Genomic DNA, 11,624 nt, shown 5'->3' with positions numbered 1-11,624 from the left:
GGGGCATGTGGGCCTTGCAGGGGGGGGAGTAGCCCCTGCAAGGGCTGTACCCCTTATGTGGGGGATGAACCCCCTCTTGGGGGGCCATACCCCTTGTGAGTGCACCAAACCCCCTGTTGGGGGTCTGAACCCCTTTTGGGGGGCCGAACCCTTTGTGTGGGGGACGAACCCCCTGTTGGGGGGCTGCAGCCCTTGTGTTGGGGCTGAACCCCTTGTGTGGGGTCATCGCCCTGTGGGAGGGCAGCAAAACATGTATTCATGAATTCATGAAACCTGTATTTAGAGTTCACTTTATTATTATGATGAGACTTGCTTTAACACTGTAGATATATCAATAAAACATTGTCCAACTGATCACTGTCTCTGTCTCACTCTCTCTCTCTTTATAGTGGTCTTTTCTTTTACTTGTGGAGGAACATGGATTTGTGGGTATTTTAGAGAGTAATTTGGGGATTTTTCAGTTTTCCGATATGGAACACCAGAATTCCTGCTAGGGAGGCCAGTGGCAGGACCCTTTCTGCTCAGAGCTAGCACCTTGGACCCAGCTGGCTGTGGCTGACCTGGCCAAATGGGGCCAGGAGGACATGCTTTGACAGTTCAAAGCAGGCCACCACACCTGGAACATCTTCTGGGTGACAGTTGCCCAGATGGCCAGGCAGGGGACAAAAATGGCAGTAGTGCCGCACAGAGGCCAACCCTGCAACCACCGTCCACTGGCAGCTGGCCCAGAGGGGCAGATGCCTCTACTGGCTCTGCAGTTCCCATCTGAGTCTGGCAGGTGCACAGCAGGTCACAGCCAGGCAGCAGCCCCCACTGCCAGACTGCTGCAGGGGGTAGAGGGTGCAGGGAACTCTCAGGGCTGCTTCAACAATCCAGCTGGCACAAGGTGTAGTGTCCCCAGGTACCAATTGGCTGGGCCCCAGAAGTTCCTGAAAGCTAGTAGCCCTGAGCTACTTGCCAGGGTGGCTTTTTATATTGCTGCGGCCAGGACACAGCAGCTTTTTATACTTCTGGGGACATCCGAGGGGAGCCTGGCAGGGTTATTTTGCCCCAATAACCCCGCCAATTGGCACAAATTTGCCAATTGGCACAATGCAAATTTGCCAATTGGCACAATTTGCTCCACAACAAAATGCATGTCTGAGCACATGCGCCGAGGTAAAAAGCCCCGGCTCAAATTTGCACCGCTTCCGTTTGAGCTGCTCCAAGTGCACGTGCTTGCACGTGTGGACACACACTCAGAATCTCTCACCGTAAGGCAAGTTTTCCAGTCATTTATTATTTATATTATTATTATATATTATTATTATTTATATATCAACATGCTATACAGATTCAAAGACAGCCTTTTGCTATAACTTTGGACCAATTATTCATAGTGTCCAGAATAACAGTATAAACACGTGCTATATTTTTTCCAAAAATATAACTAATTAAATCAAATAATTACCCATTTGGACATCCTTCCAAACCGGGCCCTTTGCACCTGTAAAATGATCATTACACATATATATTAGTACATACACTCATGTAATTCCATACGACAACAGCTTAAATTGTAAACTCTCTGAATATTAACAGTCTGATAAATAATAATAAAACTTATAAAGACTTAAAAGTCTTGCTACAGAATCACTTGTGTGTGGCCTAAGGTATGCTGTATATACAGTTCAAGGAATAGTCATCTACATAAGCAGCCAAGACCTACACGATCAATATTCAAACTTTTTTCCCAAGCAAATCTGCAAAGAACCAGTTTACCCATTCATAGAGTAAAATAGACACAAAATAGCCTAGAGAGACAGCTGTTTAGCAGCCTCTGCAGAATGAGCCAGGCAAATTCTTGTACTTTATTACTAGAGAGGCTCAGGACTGAACATGACTGGAAATGGAACTAACCTCTCACTTGGGATCATCCTTCCAAGACAACACTTGAGGCTATGAGAAAACACCTATGCTGAGAGATACCACACTGCATGGTACCCACTTTATAGATGCACAAAGGACTTCAGTCTCTAGTCCCTTAAGTCTAATGAAAAATGTCACTAGCAGATACCTATCCTAGGCAGTGCATGGTGCAGGGGTGGGCAAAATGTGGCCTACGGGCCAGATGCAGCCTGCCAGGCCATTCTATCTGACCCGCAGGGCCCCTAAGAAATTTAGAAAATTTATATTTCTCAGGCCCTGTCTGCCCATCATGCGGCCCTCGATGGCTTGCCAAAACTCAGTAAGTGACCCTCCACCCGAAATAATTGCCCACCCCGGCATATCGTTTGCCTGTACTATTGTAGTGACGGTTGGACTAATCTAGTAAGAAGCTAAAGAATCTAACCGCTTTTTTACTGACATTTAGCAGATATCTAGCACAGTTTACAGAGTTGGGTATGGCATTACCTAAAATTCCATGAATTCTACCATCAGTTATTCACTCTCTATATTGGTTTAAATGCACACCATCTTTTGGATTCCTTAAATTAATTTTGGCAGCCATGTACACTGAACACCATGGCTTCAATTCACAGATGAAAATATAGTGAACAAATGTGTGTGAAATTCTAACGGGAAGTGTTGGCAGATGAGATGCATAGTGTGTTCCCAAGTACTGCTGAGCTGTAAGATGCATGTATTGCTTGGGAATTGTGGTCGCTGTGGTATCTACCAAGATGAGGACAGCATTACAGAAGAGCATTACATCACCTCTGAAAAATGGAGCAGAGCAAGGAGAAGAGTCCAGTCTGTGGGCATCTGTTCCCTTCTTATTTAAAGAAAATACATTATCTCAAAGCAGCTACAGAGTAAGTCAAGCAGTGGATAAGGAGTCAGCCTATACCAGGAATACAGTTCCTAAATTTTCTTTAGCAAGAAGGGGCCAACACATTTGAAAATGGCAGTGAAGTGGGAGATTTTACACCCTAAAATAATCTAGATGGGGGAGGGGGGGTGGTTTCTGCTCCTTTTTTGTATACATGTTCCATTGCTTTTGTATGCGTTACATTGTGCCCCCCATTCCAGATTTTTTAAATTATTATGGCCACTCTACTTAGAATTCTCCCTTGCCATACTGTGTCCTAGGCCTAGGCCCCTGCTCAGTCCCAAGATGCCTGACTTAATTCTTATACTATATATCCAGGCTACTTTCTTCCTCAGCTCATACATTGCCCATAGATATTAATAATATGATTTCTTTAGGGTCCTCTGGTGTCACTTGCAATAACTGTTGTCTCAGCCTCACCATGGTCCTGTTCAGAAGTCTTCACCACGGGTCCAGCTTAGCCCACGTGTACAAGGAGCTTCCACCTTTGTCTTCCTATTCTAAACTGACTCTCACTTCCTGGATTGCAGTCTTTATAGATCCTGGAGTGGATAGAGCTGAAAGTGGTAAATCTCATGGTCCTTAAAGGATCCTCTCCCTTAGAGACCTATGTAATCTAATTCTCCTTTATCCTGTGCGACCTTTACAAATCCCAGGACAGCATACAGTAAAAATGATCCTATTTCAAGGCTTTCAATACAATTCTTCTTCTAAAAATGCCAGTTTAACATACTTGCTTCAATCTGAGCAATATTACAAACGGCTTCCAGCTTCAAAGTAATAACATAATGCAGAAGTATTACCCCGAATAAAAGGGATGCTGACAGAGCATCCACAGTCCATCACCAGCTAGTCATTTCTTAAATCAGAAACTGGAGGCTGAAAAGGGGGTCACAGATTTTAATTTGTGTCCTTTTCTATTTTTTTCCCCAAAAGAAAATCCATCAATATGTAGCCAAGTAGGATAAAGGTAAAAGATGTTAGAAAATGATAAATCAGTTTGCGCTTTTCAACTTTCATGTGATTTTATGATTCATTTCACAAGTCAAAGGAGAAATGAAGCACATAACAAATATCCACCCAAGGCTAAATATAACCATCCTTCTTAATGTGGAATTTTATGATGACACCCAACATAAGTAACCTAGGTTTTATGGAATCTAAGCTATCACTTTTTCCATTCTTGAATTATTTTTCCTCTACTCCTTACAGAAACTAAAATGAGAAATGTGACCTTGCATTATAAACTGTCTGGAGATCTTACATATATATTAGACTAAACCTAAGGGCAGTTGTAATCTTTGAAATACAACTCTGCTATCCACTTATGGTAAAATTACTGCAGGGTACAGTCCCTGTAATCATTGTGTCCTGGTGCTGTATCAAACTTGGCTTTTTTCATCTGTCTACATAAATATGAATTGTTTCAGAACAGACACAGATATTTATTTCCCAATTTCATCACATTTTTAACAACTTTCTCCTCAAGCCATTGTTTCTAACTCGATCTACTATAACCAGGTTGCTTTGATTTAGGGCCTTTCAGAGGAAGCTCAGACTCACAGTCCAAGTTACTTCAGAGCCATAAAAGAAACGGAAAGCCAGTGAGCTTTTTAAAAGCCTTATGAGACTTTTTCTCTGCCCTTTCTTTTTCATTAACCTTCTAAATAACAAAGCTGAATGTGTGCCAAATCATAATGGCCACCTTTTTTTTCCTGGACATTTAACATAAATAATCACAACATTTATCAATCAATAATTATATCATTTGTAAGGAGGCCCACCACATCAGTAATAGTTCTGTCTTTCCCTTTGTAGATATTGCTATTCTACCACCCCTGTGAAAATGAAAGAAAACCAAGCCACTAAACATTAAAGAGATGAATCATGTTAGTTGCTGGAAGTATATAACCTGGGTAATTCCAGAGCTTTGGTGAGGTTAACGATCTTTTTAAATATGGTGTATTTTCTCAGCTGTACTTGGAGACAGAGACAACAATTACTGCACAAAAATCCCCAAGCAGTTAGAGAGAAAGAAGAGAAGTGGGAGAAAAAGAAGTAATTTGGGCTGGAGAGAGGACTGTCACACTTTTCTGTTTTCCTTGTAAAACCTGACCAAACTGTAGCTGAAAGTATGACCAAAGACAGTTATAAGAGGTGAAATCCTTTGCAGCAAATATAAAGAAAGTGAGAAACTGTAAGTAAATACTTCCTAAGTAAAACAGAGAGATTAGGCTGAAGTCTGGTGGTTGGGAAAGTCCTGTTCATTTGCAGCTTCTTCAAAATAAGGAACCAAGAGCCTGATCCTGAAAATCCTTACTTGTATAAATGGCCCTACATAAGTCAGTGCAAGGAGTTGCCTGGCACAAAACACAAAACTTGGGCTAGAAAGAAAATTATAAACTGCTCCTTATGATGTTGAGGTTGTCAGTTGGATTCCTAGATATAGTGAGACATATTTTTAGTGCCATTACTGTTATAAGAAACCATGTTCTTATAGCCGAAAAAGGGATATGACATAAAAACGAGTAACATGCTGATTGCCACCAGGGCAGGTCTTGTGGTTATGTCCCTGCACTGGGAATCCAAAGTGACAAGTTCAATTTCTGCTCCTGCCACAGATCTTTTGGATGAGCATCAGGATCTTTTTACATTCATTTCTCACCTATAAACTGAGATAATAAAGCTGCTTTCTCTGTCTTGGGAGTGTGTCTTCTGGGGTGTGGGCTGTCGCTTGCTATGTATTTAGGCAGCAGTTATGCCCCAGCCTCAACTGGCAGCTTTGTGCATTACAAACAACAACTGCATATGCAGCCTGTCTCACTCGCATCAACAAGAATATAAGTATTAGTCACAGTTAAAAGTTTCATTTGGATATGGTTAACCATTACTCTACTGAAGTGATCAGCCATGATTTCACATGACCAATCTTGTAACAAGGACATTGATTTACTGCAGCCTTGTTTGCGTCAACGGAGACTAATGAACATGGTTACCAGGGGTACCACTGGTCAGCCAAGATCATTTGGTGGCAAAATCATAATTATGCTGATAAGCCTGGTCTAATAATCGGGATCAAATATGGAGAAATCATTGTGAAAAACATGGCTAATCCATATTCTGATCTGAAAAACATTGCACTGAATTCCTCTCTGTGAAGAGGAAAAAAGCACCAAATGCTCCTTGTCATCTAAGAAGCAGTAAGAATGCAGCTTATTTACAGTTTTAAGCCCTTCCTTTCCTTCCCTGCATGAATGGTAGTATGTGCTCATGCCTTGACTGAGCAGGCTTTTTATTTTTAATGACTTGGCAGTGAAGTAGCTGAATAAAGAAGGACATCAAGTTTGAGCCAAGTGGCCACCTGAGCGTCAGCAACAAAATTTACAGACTTCCTCTTCCATAAATTATGCACGTGTTTGGGGGTAAGAGTTTCACTGTTACAAAGAAAAGGCCTTGGGGAGAAGAGAAGAGTATTCTTCATGTTCTGAAAACAATGCAGGACACCACTACCGCAATCATCTTAAAGGAATTGTACACATGTAGCTCTGTTAAGTGAAACATATGCTTATAAAATGATCACAAGAATCCACCAGATGTCACTGCAGTGGAAGCCAAACACAGCAGACAAAGCACTCAACTGGTGGTAAAAAATAGATCAAGCATAGTGAAGTTTCATAAAACTCCAGTAATCTTATTTAAGAAAACAAATCAACCAGCTTTAAATGTGCTAACACTATTTCCTCCCCAATTTTTTTTTGCCTTCTCTGCATAGACTAGAAGTGCCAGGAAAGTTTTCTTGTTACAACCTCAACTACACGTCACAGAGCACCACATATATATTCATGACCTCTATAGTTGGATGCCTTTAAAAAAAAAAAAAGGGGGGGGGGTAACCTGCACAAACAGAAAAGGACAAGATATTTGCTTACATGTAGAAGTAAAGTAATTTGTATTTTACTCACCCCCGAGTGCAATTTGGATGGCAGAGCTGACAAACTGAATTTTTATCTGCATATTTCCAGACTAAGGTATCATTCTCACCCAGGACTCCAGCTGGGCAGGATTTAACACAGTGAGGACCATCAATATAATGGGCACACTTCATACAGTTGTCTGGTCCCTGAATAAAGACCAAGAAATTGTAATAAATTTGCCCTAGCCACATACTGACTTATGTGAACAGAGGCTTTCGATACAGTTGTTTGACCATTTGACATGTAAATATTCCTCAGTTGCATTATCTCCTAAAGAAATGCTCACAAATTTCTATTACTTTCATACAACACATCCTGAAGATCCTGATGTTAAATGAAGCAACTGCCATCTCATCTCTGCTGAATGATTCTTACTCATTTATAATTTTCTTACCTTCTGCCTTACTAAAAAGCTTACATTTTTTTGTTTAAAACCATGAGTAATTTATGATATCCTGATAGCAAACAACTGTAACACCCAGAGGCCAGGTCCCCAGCTGGGGAAATTCTCCACAGTTTTAATGAAACCTGTGGAGACGCACCGATTGATATGAACTAGGGATTGGGCCCGTAATTTTCCTTGGTTTTTTGCATTATCTTCTGAAACATTGATTTCTTGTGTACTGCAGAAGGAAGGAAATTTAGGTGGAAATAGAAAGGCCCACCATACTTCTATTTCCATGTGCTTTTCCCCGGCCTTTTTCTACAACAGTGACATTTTCACTGAGATTGTAACAGCAGCAGAAAGATATTCTTGGTGCTCTACAGGAGAACAAGCAGTCCTGGGTGATGAAATTGCATCTTTTGAAGAAAAAGCTGGAAGTGTTAGTTTCATGACAGTAGGAAGGCAGACAGATTGCATGTCAGCAGAGTATGACTTCTTAGTTTTATGATGTCGGTAGGCAATCAATCACAAAGAGGTTTTTTTCCAGTTTTAAAATTGAAATATCCAGATTATCTTGCTGGTCTAGTGCATTTCCAAGCAGGGACACGATAAAGTGCATTATGAGGTTGCTATACCAGATCCTCATCGCTGTTACTGTGTGTTTACTTGAATTATTACTTTTAATGCCTAGGAGTCCAGCTAATGGACCAGGCCTCTATTTTGATAGGTGCTATATAAATATAGAACAAAAAGCTGGCCCACCAGCCCGAAGGAGTTTGCAGTCAAAGTTACAGGGCAACTGACCCACAGTTCGAAACCATAAAGGGGAGGGACAAAATACTTCGCATTACTGACCAGTGCCTTTCCAGCTGATTAGGAAAGGCCAGACATCCTTTGTCAGGATACTGGCTACATTGTAGTAGGTTGTCAGCAGTTAGATTGTAAAACAGAGGGTAAAGGGCGAACCATGAGGATCTGGGAGGGAAACAGAAGCTCCTATTCTTTTCCAGAAAGCTGAATATCAGATTAATGGCCACGTGAATTCAAATGCCCTGCAAACTAAAAATGTGGGCCCGAATTCAGGCCTATATTTGAAGATGCACCCTCTTACCTCAGGGGTGAATTTGGCACTACATGTAAAAAGAGAGAGAGGAGTTTATGTTTATGTACAGGCAAGACTTGGTATTTTGAGAAATAAGAGGATTTTAAGAATCTGAGAAGGATAAGACAGAGGGACTCTGCTGCTGCTTGTTAAGGAAAATCAAGGCATTTTTAAGTTTTTACCAAAAAAACCCTGCATATGCATTCAGAATGCTTATTGGGATATCATAAAATTATTCATGGTTTTAAACAAAAAACAAACTTTTTAATAAGGCAGAAGGCAAGAAAACTACACGAGTAATAATAAAACTTTGAAAAATTAATCATCTCATTTTAATTAGCCTTTTTAAAAATATGTATCAATTTACAGCCCATCCTTACGTTACAAAGGATATATATTATTGAATTTGGTAGCTTGGAGATCCTGGTTTTAAATAATGTGTTCACTTAAACACCTGTTATTGATCACAATTTGATCCTGAGACTTCAGAGATGAGAAACTAGTGCATTCATCTACTAGTATTAATAATTTTTAATTACTTACACAGTACTTCAGAACCCAACCTCCCTAAAAGGGAGTTTCCGCATGCTTTATGCTAACCTGGCTGTTTAACAGCTGTTTCTAACATGTTCACCTAATCACACTATTTGTATGTCGCACTTACAGGTCCTGTGCAAGTTGCATTGTATGCTGTTGAGTTTTGCACCAGGCATTCTGCATGACACGGGAGACATTCAGAGTCTTTTTCAAATTCTCTTGGCTCTCTGAAATGTAAGCAAGGAACAGAAATGAATAATTGACAGGATGTCACTTTTAGATTTATGTTTCAGAGCTCTTTGAACCCCTATAAGTTTTTCCTGGTTTGCATATGTGGTGCCTGAAATAAGAAGATATTAAAAAAAACCCTTCTTGACTAGTAAGAGCACAGCAGTGTAGTGTACTCAGCACAACAGGAAAAAAGTTGAGGAGGAGTAAAATTCAACTCACATTGCTATACAAGGAGATTAAGAACACATGCTACAAAGTAGTCATCTTAACATTTTGAGTTAATGATGAAGAATCTTAAAGACTCCTGGAAACATTTTAAATTAGAGCACTGCAAACAAGTCAGGAAAGCAGTTCATAAGTCTCAGACTCTTAATAATTAAGGAACTTAAATAGAAATTGGCTGATAATTAGATTCATGCCCTTCCTACAACACCATGAATCATTAAAATATGAAAGCACGGAGCAGATGGTTTTGATAGCAATAGAGCTGTTCCACTTCAGGTAACGGTGTTATTAATTAAACAACATCTAGTCATCATTTGACACAAAAATGCCCAGATCTGTCCTTCGGGTCATGATATCTGCTAGAGGTATTCACTTAAAAAAACACAACAGCTGTTGAACTACAGGTCACTAAACAAATATAAACATTATGAACACCATCAGACAAAGTTAATTGCATAATATTAATGACTAAGTAAAATAACCTTTGAGGAATTAGCAAAAAAAGAAAAAGAAAAGAAATAAATTCCTCTGAGAGTTCTGTGGATAAAAAGATATTGTGCATCTGATTCAAAATACTGAAAACCTTTCAGGGTTGTAATCAGATCATCGCTATCATGCTAGCTGATTTTTTATCATATATTTTCTTGTTGAAATGACTACTCATCAAGACATAGGTACTTATACATTTTGCTTATCATAAGTGAAGCTGATGGAATTATTTTGCCTGAAATAACTGCTCTGCGTGTACTACAGTACTTACAACAATTCTTGCCTTAATAGCAGCTTTGTTATAAAAGTGGGTATGAACTGGTAGGGAGCAAATCATTGATATACATGACAAGTTCCCGTTTATTTCAATGGGAGACCTTCATATGCATCTGAGGGCTGACTTAAATAGTTTATGCCATGTTTCAAAAAATAACTTGTGTGTAATTTTAAGCAAGCTGAAGAGCCGCTGTGAAGTAAATAGGGCTACAAAATGGGTAAAACATAGCTCCACTGACATCAGTGTGAACATTCCCATCAATTATGCTGCAGCCATGATCTCGGCCAGAGTGCTTCAAGCTATAGACAATCTTAAGAGCTGAATTTGTAAAGAGTGCTCAGGGATTGATGCGCCTTGATCTTCACTGGGACTAGATTGCTGGAGATCAAGCATTCCTCAAGCAGGATTTAGGGGAATTGTTCAGTTCATATTTCCCTTCTCTTGTGGTTCATCTACTCCTATGTTTGGCTAATTAGAGAAGTGTATTTTCTCTCCCTTTTCTGTATCTATATACCAAGTTCAAACCAGTATTCTTTGCAAAAGTAGCAAAACCAGATACAAAAAGAATCCGTTTTTATTTTCCTATTTATACTATCAATCTAGTCATATAAAAATATCAAGAAAATACTGAACATCTTACCCTTGCAATATATTGCACTGGTTCACACATTCCCTCTGACGCTTGAAGAAACGACAGGAAAAGCAATGGGAGGGTCCTGGCCCCCAACACCCAACATCTGAACATAAGGGGTCACATACGTGTCTTGCAGTGGCTAAAAGGCACAGAAACAAGAGTTGGAAGGTCAAGGCACAAAATATGAAATCATTAAAACACTGCAAATAACTCATTTTTGAGAGGCAATTATTCAAAATTATTATGAAGACAATATGAAGGATCCTAACAATAGTGCAGAGCCTGAGGAGGAATGTTCATTCTTTTCTGAAAGCTGCAAATTAAGAGTAACTGTTAGGTTTGCAAAAGGTAAAAATACCCAAACAAACAGGGTGTTCTGTAGCTGTTTGTTAGTCATATGTAACTTATGCATTGTAATTCCTGATAGCAATATTTAATATATAACAAACCTATGTGCTACAGACAGAAGCAATTAGGGCTTGATCCAATGTTCAGAGTTAATGGGAAACATCAGTGGACTTTATGTTTGACCTTGACTGAATAAGGCATGCATATGGTGTTGGAATTAGTATCTCTAACCTTCAGCTCACAATCCAGAAGCCTCTAAGACTTAAACGAGACCAAAGTGGATCTTCCCTAGCAGTTAGTCATAGTGTAGTGTGGACCAAACAGTAGGGCAAAAACGTGACACCATCATACTCAGAGGATCCAGGGGGTGCAGTGGTGTGGAGGCACCTACCTTCCACAGTGTAAGTCACATGGTGGCATCTCCTAGTCCCCAAGGTCCCAGATACCTAGGTCCCTTGCTGAGCCCTGGACTGGCATGGGACACCCCAGGAGACCAGGCAGAGAACAGGTGAAAAAGAGGGGGCCTGCCTGCAGCCATCACTGTCCCAAACTGACTGGGGGCAAGGGAAGCCCCTGGACTGCTCCTAGCCTGCTGCAACCAGGGGCTACC

General features: G+C 40.3%; 1 protein-coding gene across 2 annotated transcripts in view; it reads right to left on the bottom strand.

Annotated features, from left to right (window-relative positions):
• EGFR (epidermal growth factor receptor) overlaps window positions 1-11,624 on the bottom strand; it is a 91,806-nt gene that overhangs the window by 36,820 nt on the left and 43,362 nt on the right. For both annotated transcript variants that reach the window (XM_025202324.1, XM_025202325.1), the window contains 4 exons: window positions 10,673-10,805; window positions 8,938-9,037; window positions 6,775-6,932; window positions 1,451-1,486 (listed from right to left, as the gene is read on the bottom strand). In XM_025202324.1, coding sequence (XP_025058109.1) covers window positions 1,451-1,486; window positions 6,775-6,932; window positions 8,938-9,037; window positions 10,673-10,805 — 427 coding nt within the window. The remainder of the gene's footprint in view (window positions 1-1,450; window positions 1,487-6,774; window positions 6,933-8,937; window positions 9,038-10,672; window positions 10,806-11,624) is intronic.

This window comes from Alligator sinensis, unplaced genomic scaffold (genome assembly GCF_000455745.1).
Source record: "Alligator sinensis unplaced genomic scaffold, ASM45574v1 scaffold213_1, whole genome shotgun sequence".
In the NCBI taxonomy this organism is placed as follows: Eukaryota; Metazoa; Chordata; order Crocodylia; family Alligatoridae; genus Alligator; species Alligator sinensis.
The sequence above is the reverse complement of the archived record's forward strand: the minus strand, read 5'-3'. Positions and strand labels throughout refer to the sequence as shown.